This window comes from Anas platyrhynchos, chromosome 33 (assembly GCF_047663525.1).
Source record: "Anas platyrhynchos isolate ZD024472 breed Pekin duck chromosome 33, IASCAAS_PekinDuck_T2T, whole genome shotgun sequence".
Lineage (NCBI taxonomy): Eukaryota > Metazoa > Chordata > Aves > Anseriformes > Anatidae > Anas > Anas platyrhynchos.
Genome location: NC_092618.1, coordinates 5,945,963 through 5,962,731, shown reverse-complemented (window position 1 = coordinate 5,962,731; position 16,769 = coordinate 5,945,963). Strand labels below are relative to the sequence as shown.

The window sequence follows — 16,769 nt, the reverse complement described above, 5'->3', positions numbered from 1 at the left end:
AATCACCCGCTGGGTGCCCCCTGTGGTGCCTCCAGGCTGCCTTTTGGGGCTCCAGGTACCAGAGGAGCCCTAAAGAGCCCCAAATTGCTCCCCCAAAACCCCAAATCGCCCCCCAGGTACCCCAGATTGCCCCCCACGTACCCCAAACGATGCCATTTAGGGTCAAACCCTCTGGTTTTGGAACAAAAACGTTTATTGGTGAAGAACCCTAAAAACCAACTCACGCCCCCCCCGTTCTTGCTGCCAGGTGGCTAAAACCCCAAAACCCCAAACTTTGGAGCTAAATCCCCAAAACCCCAAACTTTGGAGCTAAATCCCCAAAACCCCAAACGTTGGAGCTAAATCCCCAAAACCCCAAACGTTGGAGCTAAATCCCCAAAACCCCAAACTTTGGAGCTAAAACCCCAAAACCCCAAACTTTGGAGCTTAAACCCCCAAACCCCAAACTTTGGAGCTAAAACCCCAAACTTTGGACCTTATACCCCAAAACCCCAAACTTTGGAGCTAAAAACCCCAAACCCCAAACTTTGGAGCTAAATCCCCAAAACCCCAAACTTTGGAGCTAAAAAACCCAAAACCCCAAACTTTGGAGCTAAAACCCCAAACTTTGGAGCTAAAACCCCAAAACCCCAAACTTTGGAGCTTAAACCCCAAAACCCCAAACTTTGGAGCTTAAAGCCCAAAACCCCAAACTTTGGAGCTTAAACCCCAAAACCCCAAACTTTGGAGCTAAAAACCCCAAACCCCAAACTTTGGAGCTAAATCCCCAAAACCCCAAACTTTGGAGCTAAAAAACCCAAAACCCCAAACTTTGGAGCTAAAACCCCAAACTTTGGAGCTAAATACCCCAAACTTTGGAGCTAAAACCCCAAAACCCCAAACTTTGGAGCTAAAACCCCCCAAAACTTCATCCCAATGCCCCAAAGGAGCTTAAAAGAGAACAAAGTGCCTAAAAAAAACAAAGGGAAACCACGGGGGGGGGGGTCAGGCTGTGCCCCCCCCCCCGGGGCTGCCGCCCTGCAGCCGCTCCCGAACCATCTCCAGGAGGGACTCGGAGTAGGCGCGGAGGAGGGCGAGGGTCTGGGGGTCGTGGGGGGGGATTTGGGGGTCGCGGGGGGGGGTCTGGGTGGCAGCGTCGGTGCGGGGGCCGCAGGCGATGCCTCGGGAGCGCAGCTCGGCCGCCGCCCAGCCGCAGGCGCTGCTCAGGGAGGCTCGCGCCCCCCCCGCGTCCTCCTCCGGGCCCTGCATCACCTGTGGGACACGGCCCCCCCCTCGTTACCCCCCCTGACGGGGGTCACACGGCTCCCCCGACCCCAAAAAAGGTCGTTTTTGGGGGCTGGAGCTGCAGAAATAGCAAAAGGAGCGGGGAACGCGAGCGGTGGGGTCTCCACGGAGGGGGGGAAACGAGCCCCTGTGCCCCCCACGACCCCTCCCAAATGTTGCTCCCCTATAGGATCGAGGCTGGCGTGGGATTTGGGGAGATTTTGGGAGGTTTTGGTGGCACCCACCTGGTCGTAGAGCGCCAGCAGCTCCTGGAAGTGGGCGCGCAGCAGCTGCAGGGCGGCGCTGAAGGCATCCAGGGGCAGCGGGGCTCCTGTAGGGGCAGAGGGGGGGGGACAAGGACCCCCCCTTCCCGGCACCTGGCTGCAGGAGAGACCCCAAATCTGTCCCTGCTGCTCATCCGCGGCGTTTGGGACCGGTTCTGGAACATTCTCAGCTGGAGGGGTCTGGAAAGGGGGGGTTATGGGGTGCTGCCCCATGGAACGAGGCTGCGGGGTTTGGCAGCCCCATCCTGCCCCAAAAAAAGCACCGGGGGGGGGGGGGGGGCAGCAGCTGGAAAACACCCCCAGGGGAACTTCTTTTCAATTTTTTTTTCCTTTTTTTTCCCCATTTTCCCTTTTTCCCCATTTTTTCCATTTTTTCCCGTTTTTTTCCCTTTTTCCCCCCGTTTTTTCCCCGTTTTTCCCTTTTTTCCCCATTTTTCCCTAATTTTTTCCTTTTTTTCCCCTTTTCCCCCTTTCCCCCGTTTTTCCCCCTTTTTTCCCCTTTTCTTCCCCGTTTTCCCCCCCAACCCCCTTCCAGCCACCGTCTTACCTCCGCTTCCTGCAGCTCCGCAGCCGCTTCCAGCTCGGGGCTGCGCTGGGGGGCTGCACCCTCGGGTACCTGCAGGGGGGGGGACACAAAAAAGGGGTCAGGATGGGGAAAAGGGGAGGGGGGGGCAACGCTCCTGGGGGGCAGCACCCACCTGCCCCCTCGGCGGCAGCGCGAGAGGAATCGGGTGGAAATGCTCAGGCGCAGGTTTAAGAGCAGGGATTTTTCCTCCTCCCCCGGCTCGGGGGGCTTCAAATCCTTCAAGGAGCCCTCGAACCTCTCTGCAGAGCGAGGCCGGGTCAGCATCGAGCAGGATCCAGGGAACCCATGCAGACCCCCCCCCAGTGCCCCCCACCCCGTTACCGGTGCAGGGGGCGTCTGCCAGGGTCTCGAAGTGCTGCTGGAGGAATTTCTCCTGCTCGGGGGAGCTGCTCGGAGCCTGCCCCAGCTCCGCGTCCCCGTCCTCGGAGCCCCCCGAATCCTCGGAGCACCCCGAATCGTCGTCTGTCACTGAGGAGGGGGGGAAAAAGCCCCCCCCGGAGGGACGAGGGACGTTAATAGGAGCCCCCCAAAAGCCCCAGCGTGGTGCTGGGGTGCACCCCGACAGCCCTATGGGGGATCCCCGAGTTCCTAAAGCCGCTGCCGAGCATTTTTAGGGCATTTTTTAGGGTCGTGCTTCTTGCTTACCTCCTGGCTTGTGGCACAGCCCCGGCATCGGTGGTCCGGGCACTGGGGGGGCTGAGGCTTCCTCCTGGGGCTGCAGCGGCATCACCATCAGGCCAGACCTGGGGGGGGGAAGGCGAGCGGGTCGCAAAAAAACACCAAAAACCCAAAAATCCGCGTCCAGGAGCAGGCAGAGGGGCTGAGGGACCAGGGGGGTGCCCCCAGGATCGTGGGAACCCCGATCCTGGTGAGATGGGGCTGGGGTCGGTGACACGAGGCCGAGTCCAGCCCAGCAGAAATTTGGTGCTTTAATGGGGTGGCCCCAAAACCGACCCTAAAAAAAAAGCAGCCCAAAACCGACCCGAAAAAAAAAAGCAGCCCAAAACCGACCCCCCCAAAAAAGCAGCCAGCAGTTTTGGGTCCCGAGGCAGCCCAAAAGGGAAACGTTAAACGAAATCAGCACCTGCTGGTGACGTTTTGGGGTGGTTTTGGGGTGCCCAGAGGAAGAAACCCCCCCCCCCAGCACGGAGGGAAGCCCCTTCCCCTGTTTTTCCCCCAAACCTGCTGGCCTCCGGCGTGCTGTGCTGGGAGCGGGGCTCATCCAAATCCAGCTCCCGCCGGGTTTCATCCTCCAGGAACAGCTCCGAGCCCTCGGAGCTCCCCACCAGGCTGCTGGGGGAGGCGTCCGCCTGCCAGGGGGGGGGACCAGGCAGGGGGCTGAGCCCTGCGGGGGGCTCGGGACCCCCCCCGACCTCCAGCAGCAGCTGCTCCAGGTTCCTGGGCTCCAGCTCGGCGGCGCCTTCGAGGTCGTTGCTGCTCGGCTCTGCCTCGGGCAGGGTCTTGATGGGGCCGTGCTCGGCGCACGCTGCCCACCTCCCCCGCGGCCGGTAGCCCCCCCGGGGGCCGGGGGCTGCGCCGTCGGAGCCGTCCGCCTCCCCCAGCTGTGAGAAGGAGGGGGGGGGCACACAGTTTGCCTCCGTGCTGGGCGCGAGGATGTCTCGCCCCTTAAAAAACACGAGGGGTGGAATTTGGGGAAAAAGGGGGGGGCTTCATGCCCCCGATTCGATTTGAATTAAATCAGATTCAATCCTCCCGTGGGTGCCCCCCCCCGACTTACCAGCCTCTTGGCCCACATGGGCAGCTTGCCGTTGGTCAGGATGCAGACGGGGGCTGGGGGGGGGAGAGATGGGTTCGTTTGGGGTTCGTTTGCAGCAGAAATTGGGGTGGGAAAGGGGGAAAACAGCTCCCAGGAAGGCTCTGGAAGAATCTGCTCTGCCTTTCCACCCCCCCAGCCAGGTCCCTTTGCCCTCCCCAGGCAGGGGCAGTGAGAAAAAGAGGGGCCAGCCACGCGGGGGGGGGGACAGAGAAAAATCTTTGGACTCACGCGGCTCCAGCTCCTCCTTGGATGGGGTCTGCGTGGTCGTGGCCTCGTCCTGCTCCCCGCCGGGCTCCTCGTCGCAGGGTCCCCCGCTGGGGACAGCCCCGTCCGTGGTGTCCTGCTCGCTGCAGAGGGGCCGTGGGGCCAGTCCCGAGGGTGTCAGGGGGTGGGAGGTGGGGGTGAGGGGCTGGAGGGACCCCCCAGGGGTGGAACACGCACGTTTTTCCCCTGTTTTTTACCTGATGGGCACGGGGAACGCCGGCTCCTTCCCCCCCCAGGGCTGCAGCTGGTTGAGCTCCAGCAGGTGCTGCCTCATGCTGCTGGTGAGCTCGGGGGCCAGGCGCCAAATGAACACGCAGCTGGGGCAAAAAAGTGGCGTTGGGGGGCAGAAAAGTGGCGTTGGGGGGCAGCTTTCCCCCAGATTTTGGGCACAGAGGCTTTACTTTAACACCCTGAGTTCAATTAACTCCCCCAGCACGGGGGAATTAATTCACGCACCTCACCCACAGCTCTCCAAAGCTGGTTCTTGCGAGGCACGGGTGCAATAAACCACAGAAATCCCCCCCCCGTAGCCCCCCGAGCACGGCTGCAGGAGGACGGGGGCTTTTTGGACGCTCGGGTACCTGTCTCCGGAGACGGTGATGAGATGCTTGCAGTCGTAGGTGAATCGCATCCCCGTGACGATGTCTGGGACAGAGAACCAAAAGCTGCTGCGAGGCCAAATTAACCCCACTCCGCTCATTAAGCCTCCTTAATTAGCCCCCCAAACCCTGTTATTTCCCAACATGCCCCTTCGCAACATGCTCTGTGTTTTGCCACCCCAAAGATTTTCCCCAAATTCTTCGAATCAAACACAAACTCCCCAATTTTCAGACACACAAACCAACCTGAGTGCCCAAACATTTTGGCCACACACTCTCCTGAGCGGAAATCGATGATGGAGATGCTCTTATCAGAGCAGCTCGTGGCCAGGAAGGTGCCCGAGGGATCCAGCTGCACCTGGGGAAAACACCAAGGGGGTCGCAGAGCCCCTCGGCGTGCCCCGAGCCCTTGGAGCTCCCCGCAGCTCTCCTGGGGTGCAGCAAGGGAATTTTTGTCTACAACGGGTGGGAGCACCCCAGGGGGGGGCGTCCTGGGTCTTGCCTTCAGCAGGGAGCCCTCGTCAGCCTGCGAGCCCTTGTAGCAGCACCTCTGCTTCCCGCTGGCCGTGCCATACACCCTGCGAGGGGGGCAGGACATGCGGGGGTAGGGTAACAGGAAAAAAGGGAGACCCCCGAGGAGGGTGGGCGAGGGGAAGGGGCTGGGGGTGCCAGTTTCAGGGGGTCCCGACCTGACGTTTCTGTCCTGGCAGGCGACGGCGACGTATTTCTGCGTGATGTCGATGGCCATGTCGTACAGGGTGGTTTTCTCGGCGACGTGGTGCGTCCTGACAAAGCTGAAACCCTCGGGGTGCTGCGGGGAGACGGGAAGAAAAGAGGAGTGGGGGGCGCTGCCTCCTCCGAGCCCCCCTGCTCACAGCCAAAACCGCTGCGTTTCGGCAGCTCCCGTTCCACGCAGGGCAGCGGAGGAAGGGCTCGAGCAGGGGGGATGCTTCGGTGCAGGTTTGGGGGGCGAGGAGGGGTCCCCCCCCGAGGATCCCCACATCCTACCTGGTGAGCGGTGCGGAAATAAATGCTTTTATCAGCCCCGCAGCTGATCAGCTGCACCTCCCCGCTGCCTGCAGCAGGAGAACACAGGGCTGAGAGGTGGGGTTGGCAGCAGGGGATGTGCAGAGCCCTCCACGGCATCCCCATTTTGGGGAAAAACAGATAAAAAACAACTTTCGTAGGAACCCGATGCTATTCCAGGCTGGGAACCCCAGCTAGGGCTCCCCTCTGCCATCGACAGTGGAAAATGGGCACAAAAAGTGCAGGGATTGGAGCTCTGACTGCGAGGGAGGTGGAAAACACAGAAAATGGGAGCACGACGGGCACGGAGGAGCAGCTACCTGCAAATTTGACCGCCGTTATGGCAGAGGAGTGATCGTCCAGGGTTTGCTCCAGCTTGTAGCCTCTGTCCACGTTCAGGACGTGGATCAGCCTGTCCCTGCTCGCCGAAGCCAGCAGCGCTGCTCCTGCGGGGGACAGGGCACGGAGCTGGGTGCTGGAAAGCAGAGCCCCAGGGCCCTCGAGCAGGAGAGGAGCCACGCGGGCAGGGCAAAGCCTCACCCGTCTCCGGTTTGGAGTACTCCAGGCAGAGAACTTCCGAATCGTGAGCTTCCACTTTGGCCACCTCCCGCATGAACCGCAGCTCGTGGATCCTGCGGGGGAAGCGCACCGTCAGCTCGGCCCCAAAATCCAGGGGAACGACACCAGAACGCCTCCTGCCACTCGAGCACATGGCCGAGAGACTCAGAGGGGATAAAAAAAAAAATGGAAAGGAGGTGAAATTCTACACCAAAAACGCTTGCCTGAGGTTCCCCGCTCGGTCCCCCGACGCCAGATGCTCCCCATCGGGGCTGACCTGCAGCACCCGCACGCCAGATTTGGCGTCGGGGTGGCCCCCGCTCTCGCCTCTCTCCACCAGGCTGGAGGAGTCCTGGAGGTGCTGCGCGGCGTTGTCCACGTAGATGATGTTCAGCAGGGTCTGGGGGAGGAAAAAGGGGAGGGGGTGAGGCCGGGGTGGCCGGGGCAGGGGGCGCAGAGCAATTTGGGAGCCCACCCCGCGGCTCCTAAATTGCTGCTGACATCCCCACTCTGGTTTTCGGTGCTTCGTGCTCGGGGATCTGAGGAGCACAACGTGTCCTTGGCACCAAAAAAGCTACCAAAAATTAAAACCTCTCTCCTGAGGGCAGGAACCCGACCCCGCCAGCCTCTCCAAGGACCTCGTCCTCTACCGGGAGCGGGGGCAAAACCGAAGGGGAAACGCGAGGGGCAGCTCCAGCAGCCTCAGCCGTGGGTTTTTGGGGCTGGGAAGGGGGCGAGGGCACCCCCCCTCTCACCGTGCTGTAGGCGTTGCCCTGGCGGGGGTGCTCGGGGTCGCTTCCCAGGCTCCAGACGCGGATGGTGTTGTCCGAGGAGCAGGTGAGGAAGGAGCCGGGGGGCAGGCAGGACGGCTGCTCCTTAAATTCAGGGTACGCCTGCGCCACGGCCACGCGTCAGGGGGGAAAGAGGAGCCACCAGGAGCCACCAGGAGCCCCTCGGGGGTCTCACCTCGACGCTCCAGACGAAGGAGCTGTGGAAAAGCTCGGAGCAAACCTTCCCCACCGCCCGCAGGTCCCCCACGTCCCAGACGTAGAGGCTGTGGTCCCTGTAGACGCAGGAGAGCCAGCGCCGGGCGGCGTCGTAGGCAAGGGCCACGGTGTCGGGATAGAGCGCGTCGGGACCCCTGCGGGAGGGTTTGGGGGGTCACGGGGGTCCCGTGGCACCCCGAGGGCACAGCTCAGGAGGGGTTTTGGGGCCGCCCCCGCAGCCACCCCAGCCCTTTAAGCGCTCGGATGGAGGTGGATTCGTTTCCAGCCCAATACCCTGAGGATTTCCAGCTCTAAACAGGGTCTTTTGGGGTCTCGGGGGGGTCTCCCAGCTTTGCCCTACCTGGGCTGGGGGGCTCGGGTGACATCCACGCCCAGGGGGTGAGGTTTGGGGAGGTCGCCGAGGTAGCGCAGATCCTGAGCCTGGAAGATCCTCACGGTGCCGTTGTCGCAGCCGCAGAACACCAGCTCCTCGCCCACGCAGACGCAGGTGGCGAGGGACACCTGGGGGGGGGGGGGGCCTCATCAGGAAGTCGCAGCACCATTTTTTGGGGTCGTTCTTTGCAATTTTTTAACCCCAGCCCTCACCTTGAGGCCGATCCACTTCTCCAGCACCCTCCTGCGGTTGAAGAGGCACAGCAGCCCCGAGCGGGTGACGCAGAAGGTGCTGCCCAGCGTCCCCCCCCCGCCGCAGGCCACGCCGCAGAAAACGTTGTCGTGGAGCCCCCCCAGCAGCCCTGAGCGCCCCAGCAGCGGCACCGTCTCCTTGACCTGCGGGCAGAGCAGCAAAGCCTAACGAAGGAGGCCTAACGAGCGAGCCTCCTTCGTTAATTAACCCAGACGTGGCTCCCAGCACCCCCCCCCAAGTCCTCCCACCCTCCTGGGGGCTGCAGACCCCTCATATTTTCGGAGAGAGGGGGGCAAAGCGGTGGCAGCAGGGGGGCAAAATCCCCACAGGTGGATTTTTCCCCCCAAAGCGGCCCCAAAATCCGCTCCTGGGGGGTCCTGGTGCTCAAAACGAGGAGTTGGAGTAGGGGGGAGCTCGCTGGAGCGCCCCCCCCACGGCTCCTTGGCTCCAATCGAACCAAAATCCGCCCGTTTTTGGTTCAGAAAGCCGAAATCGCGCCCCGTCCCCACGCTCCCCAATAAGGAAGGGGTTATTGAACCCACCCCCCCGGACCCCTTTCAGCCCGGGGGGGGGGCATCAGCAAAGCCCCCCCCCTCACCTTCAGCTCCCTGGCGGAGTCCAGGAACCAGAACTTGACGTGGCGCTGCCCCGCGGTGACAAAAAACCCCTCCTCGGAGAAAGCCACCGCTGTCACCCTGCAGGACACCTTGTTGGACGCCACCAGGGTCCCCTTCTGCTCGGGGAAAACCACGGAGCCGTCAGCGGGACCCCAAAAAAAAAAAAAAACAAAAAACCAAAAGAGCGAGCAGCCGGGGGAAAAAACCGCCTCGCCCCTCATTTTGGGGGAATTTAGGGGAATTCCGAGGGTACCTTCCAGTCCCAGACGTTGACCACCCTGTCGTGGCGGTGGCCCACCGACACCAGGTACTCGGCGCAGGGCGAGAAGGTGACGCAGGTGACACCGTGCTTGTGGCCGTGCAGCTCCGAAATCTGCGCCCGCTCCTCCACGTCCCAAACGCGGACGGCGGGGCAGTGCCCGTTCTGCGGGAAAACCCCCCAAAAAAAAGCTCAAATCCTCTCCCCAGCTCCCCAAAGCGGCCCCAAAATGGACCCAAAAGGGCCCCAAAGAGGCCCCAAAAGGGACCCAACGCGGCCCCAATGTGGCCCCAAACGGGACCCAAAAGGGACCCAACACGGCCCCAGAAGGGACCCAAAAGCGGCCCCAAACGGGACCCAACACAGCCCCAAATGGGACCCAAAGCAGCCCCAAAAGGGGCCCAAAAGGGACCCAACGCGGCCCCAAAAGGGCCCCAAAAGGGACCCCGGGTTGGAAATTGCAAAAGTTGCAAAGGGGAAATGGAAATGGGGTGGAAAAGGTAAAAAAAAAAAGGAGACGTGGGAGGCAGAAACCCGGCTGCTCCCCCCCACCAAGGATTTGTGGGTCTGGGGGAGGAAAAGGGGGCGTGGGGTGACGCGGGACCCCCAGCGGGACCCCCACCTCGCCGGTGACAACGAGCTTCCCGTCGGGGGAGAACGCCAACGCGCTGACGGTTTTCCTGGAAAACAGTGGGATTTGGGTAATTTGGGGGGAGGGGGGCGAGGGAGAGGTTTGGGGGGACATTAGGGGAAAGGGGGCTTTGGGGGGATGTTAGGGGAAAGTTTTGGGGTGATGTTAAGGGAAAGGGGAAACTTTGGGGTGATGTTGAGGGAAAATGGAGCTTTGGGGGGACATTAGGGGAAAGTTTTGGGGTGATGTTAAGGGAAAGGGGAGCTTTTTGGGGATATTAAGAGAAAGGGGAGCTTTGGGGGGACGTTAGGGAAAAGTTTTGGGGTGATGTTAAGGGAAAGGGGAGGTTTGGGGGAACATTGAGGGAAAAGGGAGCCTTGGGGGGACATTAGGGGAGAGGGGAGCTTTAGGGGGACATTAGGGGAAAATTTTGGGGTGATATTAAGGGAAAGGGGAACATTTGGGGACATTAAGAGAAAGGGGAGCTTTGGGGGGACGTTAGGGAAAAGTTTTGGGGTGATGTTAAGGGAAAGGGGAATTTTGGGGTGATGTTGAGGGAAAAGGGAGCTTTGGGGGACATTAGGGGAAAGTTTTGGGGTGATGTTAAGGGAAAGGGGAATTTTGGGGTGATGTTGAGGGAAAAGGGAGCTTTGGGGGGACATTAGGGGAAAGGGGGGCTTCAGGGGGACATTAGGGGAAATTTTTGGGGTGATATGGTTTAGTGGGGACTGTTAGTGTTAGGTTAGAGGTTGGACTCGATGATCTCGAGGGTCTCTTCCAACCTAGAAATTCTGTGATTCTGTGATTCTGTGATATTAAGGGAAAGGGGAACTTTGGGGTGATGTTGAGGGAAAAGAGAGTTTTGGGGGGGGCATCAGGGGAAAGCTTTGGGTGATATTAAGGGAAAGGGGAAATTTTGGGGACATTAAGGGAAAGGGGCACTTTGGGGTATCTCTGGGGGGCCGTTACGGGACCGGGGAATTTTGGGGTGCACATTTTGACCCCAAAACCCCCCAGGGGGTACCGGGAGGCGTTGAGGAGGAGCCGCTGGGCGTTGGTGCGGGGATCCAGCAGGACGACCACGCACCTGCAATAAAAGGGGGGGGGGGCTCAGGGGGGGGCACACTGGACCCCCCCCCCAACCCCAAGAGCCTTTTTTGGGGGATTTTAGGGTTCAGCTAATTTCCCTAATGAGCTCACCCGGCCGGGTAGGCGACTTGTCCCGAGGGGGGGGCGCAGGCCAGCCCGCTGCCGCTCTGCGCCGTGACCCCAGCACCTTCTGCAGCTTCACCTGGGGGGGGGCAGAAATTGGGGGGTTGGGGGGGGGGGGGGTCTCCAGGGACGGGGGAGGGGTTGGGGGGGGGGGCGCAGAGGTTGGGGAGGGGGCAAGATTTGGGGGGGGGGTCTCCAGCACCTCGTGGCACCCCCGATCTCGGGGGGGGCACCCCAGCTGGATGCTCTGTGACCCCCCCCATGGGGATCCCCCAGATCCTGCCCCCCCCCCCTTCCTAAATGCTGCCCCCCTCCCATGGAGACCCCCCCCGGTTCCTGCCCCCTCCCCAACCTCTGCCCCCCCCCCCAAATATTGCCCCCCTCCCTAATTTCTACTCCCCTCCCCAAGCCCTCTCCCAATTCCTACCCCCCCCAAGCCCTCCCCCACTCCCCAGAGCCCCCCCCCAATTCCTACTCCCTCCCCCAGTCCCCCTCAATTCCTGCCCCCCCCCAACCCCTCCCCCGTCCCTGGAGACCCCCCCCCAAATTCCTGCCCCTCCCCAACCCCCCCAATTTCTGCCCCCCCCCCAATTCCTGCCCCCAGCCCCCCCCCCAATTCTTGCCCCCTCCGCAATCTCTGCGCCCCCCCCAACCCTTCCCCCACTCCCTGGAGACCCCCCCCCAAATTCCTGCCCCCCCAACCCCACCCCCACTCCCCAGAGCCCCCCCCCAATTCCTACCCCCTCCCCCAGCCTCCCCCAACCCCTCCCCCACTCCCTGAAGACCCCCCCCCAAATCCTACCCCCCCAACCCCTCCCCCAAAACCTGGGGACCCCCCCCAAGTTCTTGCCCCCCCAAGTTCTTGCCCCCCCCAGCCCCTCCCCCCCTTGTTGACCCCCCCCAGCCCCCCCTCACCGCCTCGTGCCGCACCCCCGCCTCAGGCCGAGGTTTGGGGCCCCCTCCTCGCCGCCCTCCCCCCCCCCCAGCAGCCGCCGCCGCCATGGCTCCGAGCCCCTCCCCCCCGGTGTCCGTTCCGAACAGCGCGCGCAAAGCCGGCCTCGCCACCCCATTGGCCAGCGCGCCCGCCACTCACCGCCCTCCTCCCTCTCCGCGACCAATAGCAGCGCGGCTCCGCCGGGCAGGGCACCGCCCCTCGGGCTCCTGTCAATCAACGACGCACTCCGCCAATCGCCGCGCGGCTTTTGCGTAGCCCCGCCCCTCCCCGCCCTGCAGGCCGCGGGTTCGAAGGCTAGGCCTCGTTGCCATGGCGACGTCTCACTGCGCATGCGCCAAACTGCGGGGGGGGAGGCGTTGCCAAGGAGACGGCGCAGCGCGCATGCGCCGTGCGTGGTGACGTCAGACGGCGGCCGCCATGCCCAAGTCGTGCCGGGCCCCGCACTGCCACAACGCCGCGGGGCGGCCCCGGGGCCCCGGGCCCCGCCTCAGCTTCTACAAGTCCGTACCGGGGGGGGGCGGGGGGCCGGGGGGGGGGCACCGGGAGGGGGTTCCGGGGGGTCCTGGGGGGGTCCGGGGGGGCTGGGGGGCACCGGGGGGGCTGAGGGGCCCGGGTTGTAGATCCTGGGCCTGCTCCTGGCTCCCGTCAGGGCCTTGGAGCCCCCCCCCCCGGGGCCTCGGACCCCCCCCCGGGACCCCCGATCCCCCCCCCGGGGTCCCCGTTGCCCTCAGACACCCCCCAGGACCCCCAGCCCCCCCCCAGACCCCCCCGGGGTCCCTGTCACCCCCAGCCCCCCCCCCCCCAGAGTCCCCATAACCCCCAGACCCCTCTGCTGGGGTCCGCTATCATCCCCAGACCCCCCCCCGGAGTCCCCTGTTGCGCCCCCCCAACCCCCCCCAGGGTCCCAATCACCCCCAACAGACCCCCCCCCCCCGATGATCCCCTGTCACCCCCAGCCCCCACCCCACCCCCAGATCCCTCTCTCATCCCCCAGATCCCCCCCCAAACAGTTCCCTATCACCCCCAGACCCCTCCCACCCCCTAACCCCCCTTTTTAACCCCCTTTTTATTTGACCCCCTTTTTTATCTAACCCCCTTTTTATCTAACCCCCTTTTTTATCCCCCCCTTTTTTTATCCCCCCCTTTTTTTATCCCCCCCTTTTTTTATCCCCCCCTTTTTTTTATCCCCCCTTTTTTTTTATCCCCCCTTTTTTTTCCACCCTTTTTTTTTTTTTTTAACCCCCCCGACCTTGCCCCCCCCCGCAGGTTCCCCTTGCAGGACACGGCCCGGCTGCGGCAGTGGCTGGCGCAGATGCGGCGGGAGCACTGGGTGCCCACCCGGCACCAGCACCTCTGCAGCGAGCACTTCGAGCCCTCCTGCTTCGAGTACCGCTGGGGGGTCCGCTACCTGCGGCCCGACGCCGTCCCCACCATCTTCCCCGACCCCGGGACCCCCCCGGTGAGCCCCCCCACACTCCCCCGCTGCCTTTGGGACTCCTGAAGTCTCCAGAAGCTTCCCCAGATGGGGTTAGGGGGGTACGGAAGGATCCAAGGGGACGTGGGGGCGGCCCGGGGGGGTCGTGGGGGCGGCCCGGGGGTTCCAGGGGGGTCGTGGCGGCAGCCCGGGAGTGTCCCAGGGGTTCCTGGGGGGGGTCCCAGGGGGTCGTGGGGGTGGCCCAGGGGTTTCTGGGGGCATCCCAGATGGGTTTAAGGGGTTACAGAAGCACCCAAGGGGTCGTGGGGGTGGCCTGGGGGGGTCATGGGGGCGGCCTGGGGGGGTCGTGGGGGTGTCCTGGGGGGTCATGGGGGTGTCCCAGATGGGTTTAGGGGTTACAGAAGCATCCAAAGGTTCCTGGGGGCGTCCCGGGGGGTCGTGGGGGCGGCTCGGGGGTCGTGGGGGCATCCTGGGGTTCCTGGGGGTGTCCCGGGGGGGTTGTGGAGGTCGTGGGAGCCTCCCGGGGGGTCATGGGGGCGTCCCAGGGGGTTGTGGGGTTCCTGGGGGCGTCCTGGGGGGTCGTGGGGGTGTCCCAGGGGGGCCGTGGGAGTTGTGGGGGCGTCCTGGGGGTTCCTGGGGGGTCGTGGGGGGGTCCTGGGGGTGGCCCGGGGGTTGTCCCGGGGGGGTCGTGGGGGTGTCCCGGGGGGGTTGTGGGGGCGGCCCAGGGGTTCCTTTCAACCCCATTTTATCCCCCCCCACAGAAACAGCCAAGTCCTGCCAAGCCCCCACGCCCCCCCCAGCCTGAACAGCCCCCCCCGGCCCCCCCCACAACACCCCCACCCCCCCCGTGCCCCCCACCCCCAGCCCCTAATCCCACCCCCACCCTCCAAGACCCCCTCATCCTTTTCCACCCCACGGCGGAACCGACGCCTTCCTCCACCCCGGGGGGGCCCGAGGAGCCCCCCCAGGTGCTGGCCTACGTCGAGACGGTCCCGGAGGAGCCTTTTGGGGTTTTTGGGACCCCCCCCCGGGCCGGGGGGGGCGAGCTGAGCGCCGCCGAGCTGCTGGGGGTGGTGCTGCTGCTGCAGCGCAAGGTGAGGGGGCTGCAGCAGAGGCACCGCAGGCACCGCGCACGTCTGGAGGCCATGGAGGGGCTGATCCCAAAACTGCGCCCCCCGGCACGACCCCGCTGATCCAGGAGGTGGGTGGGGGGGGACGCCAAGAGGGTGGGGGGGGACGCCAAGAGGGGGAGGGGGACGCCAAAAGGGTGAGGGGGACTCCAAAAGGGTGAAGGGTTCCCCAAGGGTGATGCTGGCCCCAAAAAGGTGAAGGGTTCCCAAAAGGTGAAACGGATCCCAAGAGGGTGAGGGGGATCCCAAGAGGGTGAGGGGGACCCCAGAAGGGTGAGGGGGACCCCAAGAGGGTGAAGGGTTCCCAAAGGGTGAAGCATCCCAAAAGGGGGAGGGGGACTCCAGAGGGGGAGGGGAACCCCAAGAGGGGGAGGGGGACCCCGAGGGTGACACCGTCCCCAAAAAGGTGATGCTGGCCCCAAAAGGGTGAAGCATCCTAAAAGGGTGAAGGGTTCCCAAAGGGTGATGCCGTCCCTAAAAGGGTGAAGGGTCCCCAAAAAGGTGACGCCATCTCCAAAAGGTGAAGGGTTTCCCCAAAAGGGAGACAATGTCCCCAAAGGGGTGAAGCATCCCAAAAAGGTGAAGGGTCCCCAAAGAGTGACACCATTTCCCTAAAAAGGGTGATGCTGACCCCAAAAGGGTGACAATGACCCCAAAGGGTGCCACCCCCACCTGCGGGGTGCCACCACCACCCCACAGCCCAAACCCCGCTGGGGACAGTCAGAGGTGTCACCCCGGTGTCATTGTCACCCCATTGTCCCCCCTCTGTCCCCCCCCCAGGCCTGCCTGCCCCCGGACCCCCCCGGCGCCGTCACCATCATCTGCGGCGAGGCCGAGGACGCGCTGCTCTACGCCCGGACCCCCCCGGGGCCCCCCCCGGGGGCGTTGGGGACATCGGGGACATCATCGGGGACACCGGGGGACCTCGCCCCGCAGCAGCCGTGACGCGGGGGTGTCACACAGAGCTGGGGACCCCCCCCAAGTGAGGGGACACCCCCCCAAAGCCAAGGGGGATTCCCCCCCCAGAAGCTGGGGAACCCCCAGAAGCCAGGGGACACCCCCAAATTCAGGGCCCCCCCCAAAGCTGGGGACACCCCTGAGGCCAGGGGACCCCCCCCAGAAGCTGGGGACCCCCCCCTCAAGGCCAGGGGATCCCTCCCCCAAGGCCAGGGACACCCCCCTGAAGCTGGGGACCCCCCCAGAAGCCAGGGACACCCCCAAATCCAGGGACCCCCCCAGAAGTCAGGGGCCCCCCCGAAGCTGGGGACGTCCCCCCCAGAAGCTGGGGACCCCCCCAGAAGCCGGGGACCCCCACAGAAGTTGGGGAACCCCCCAATGTCACCCCCTGGGACCGTGAGGTGTCCCCAGTGCCCCCCCCCATAGGACACTGCAGGGGGTCGGTGACCCTCATGCCCCCCCCCCCCCCCTTGGGTGCAGGATTTGGCGGGGAGGGGGGAAAATTTGGGGGGGGGCTGCTCTATTTTTGTATTTCGGGTTTATTTTGTGATAATTGGGGAGTGGGGGCGTGGCCCCCCCCCCCTTTAATAAAGGACGGAAAGCGCCTGGGGGGGTCTGTGTGTGTGTGACACCCGGGGGGGGGGGCTCCCTGCCCCTATAGCCCCCATACAGCCCTACCGTGGACCCTATAGGGCCCTATAGGTTCCTCCCCCTATAGGCTCCTCCCAGCCCCTATAGGTTCCTCCCTGCCCCCTATAGGTTCCTCCCAGCCCCCTATAGGTTCCTATAGCTCCTCCCCACCCCCTATAGGTTCCTATAGGCTCGTCCCATCCCCTATAGGTTCCTCCTCCTATAGGTTCCTCTCCACCCCCTATAGGTTCCTCCCACCCCCTATAGGTTCCCATAGGCTCCTCCCCACCCCCTATAGGTTCCTGCCACCCCCCATAGGTTCCTCCCCGCCCCCTGTAGGTTCCTCCCCGCCCCTATAGGTTCCTATAGGTTCCTCCCAGCCCCTATAGGCTCCTCCCAGCCCTCTATAGGTTCCTCTCCGCCCCTATAAGTTCCTCCCCGCCCCCTATAGGTTCCTATAGGTTACTCCCAACCCCTATAGATTCCTATAGGCTCCTCCATACCCCCTATAGGTTCCTATAGGCTCCTCCCAGCCCCCTATAGGTTTCTATAGGCTCCTCCCCACCCCCTATAGGTTCGTCCCCACCCCTATAGGTTCCTATAGGCTCCTCCCCTCCCCCCCATAGCTGCGCTCCGCCTCCTACCACCCCCGCCCAGCTCCCTATAGAGCCCTAGGGCCCCTATAGAGCTGTCCCCCAGCATCTATGGCCCCTTCCCAGAGCCTATAGGTCCCCCATAGGTGCCCCCTGGTCCTTTATAGCCCCTCCCCAGCCCCTATAGGCCCTTCCCAGAGCTGCTCGTGGGCCCCTACAGCCCCCATAGCTTCCCTCAGCCCCTATAGCTGCTGCTGGCCCTGCACGCTCTCTATAGGTGTCCTGCAGCCCCCGCGGTTCTAACAGCTGCTCCCTGCCCCTATAGTCACCTATAGCTGCTCTGCAGCCCCCTATAGCCCCC

At 63.7% G+C, this 16,769-nt stretch overlaps 1 protein-coding gene and 1 long non-coding RNA gene across 2 annotated transcripts; one reads left to right on the top strand and one right to left on the bottom strand.

Moving 5' to 3' along the window:
* Positions 1 to 175: 175 nt before the first annotated feature.
* Positions 176 to 11,974, bottom strand: WDR62 (WD repeat domain 62). The gene is given in 29 exon segments (XM_072029980.1): positions 176 to 1,251; positions 1,509 to 1,727; positions 2,095 to 2,163; positions 2,246 to 2,372; positions 2,455 to 2,601; positions 2,779 to 2,876; positions 3,316 to 3,758; positions 3,872 to 3,924; positions 4,139 to 4,257; positions 4,372 to 4,491; positions 4,756 to 4,819; positions 5,020 to 5,131; positions 5,276 to 5,351; positions 5,463 to 5,584; positions 5,782 to 5,849; positions 6,120 to 6,245; positions 6,340 to 6,431; positions 6,582 to 6,757; positions 7,113 to 7,250; positions 7,324 to 7,498; positions 7,705 to 7,865; positions 7,950 to 8,132; positions 8,588 to 8,722; positions 8,860 to 9,030; positions 9,488 to 9,545; positions 10,521 to 10,583; positions 10,697 to 10,763; positions 10,766 to 10,787; positions 11,882 to 11,974. Coding segments are annotated over 29 exon segments (3,501 nt in total). The 3' UTR covers positions 176 to 1,247.
* A 33-nt stretch (positions 11,975 to 12,007) lies between these two features.
* Positions 12,008 to 15,791, top strand: LOC140000300 (uncharacterized). Its single transcript, XR_011805470.1, has 4 exons — positions 12,008 to 12,163; positions 12,930 to 13,122; positions 13,990 to 14,299; positions 15,009 to 15,791. It is a non-coding gene; the product is annotated as an uncharacterized lncRNA (long non-coding RNA).
* Positions 15,792 to 16,769: the final 978 nt, after the last annotated feature.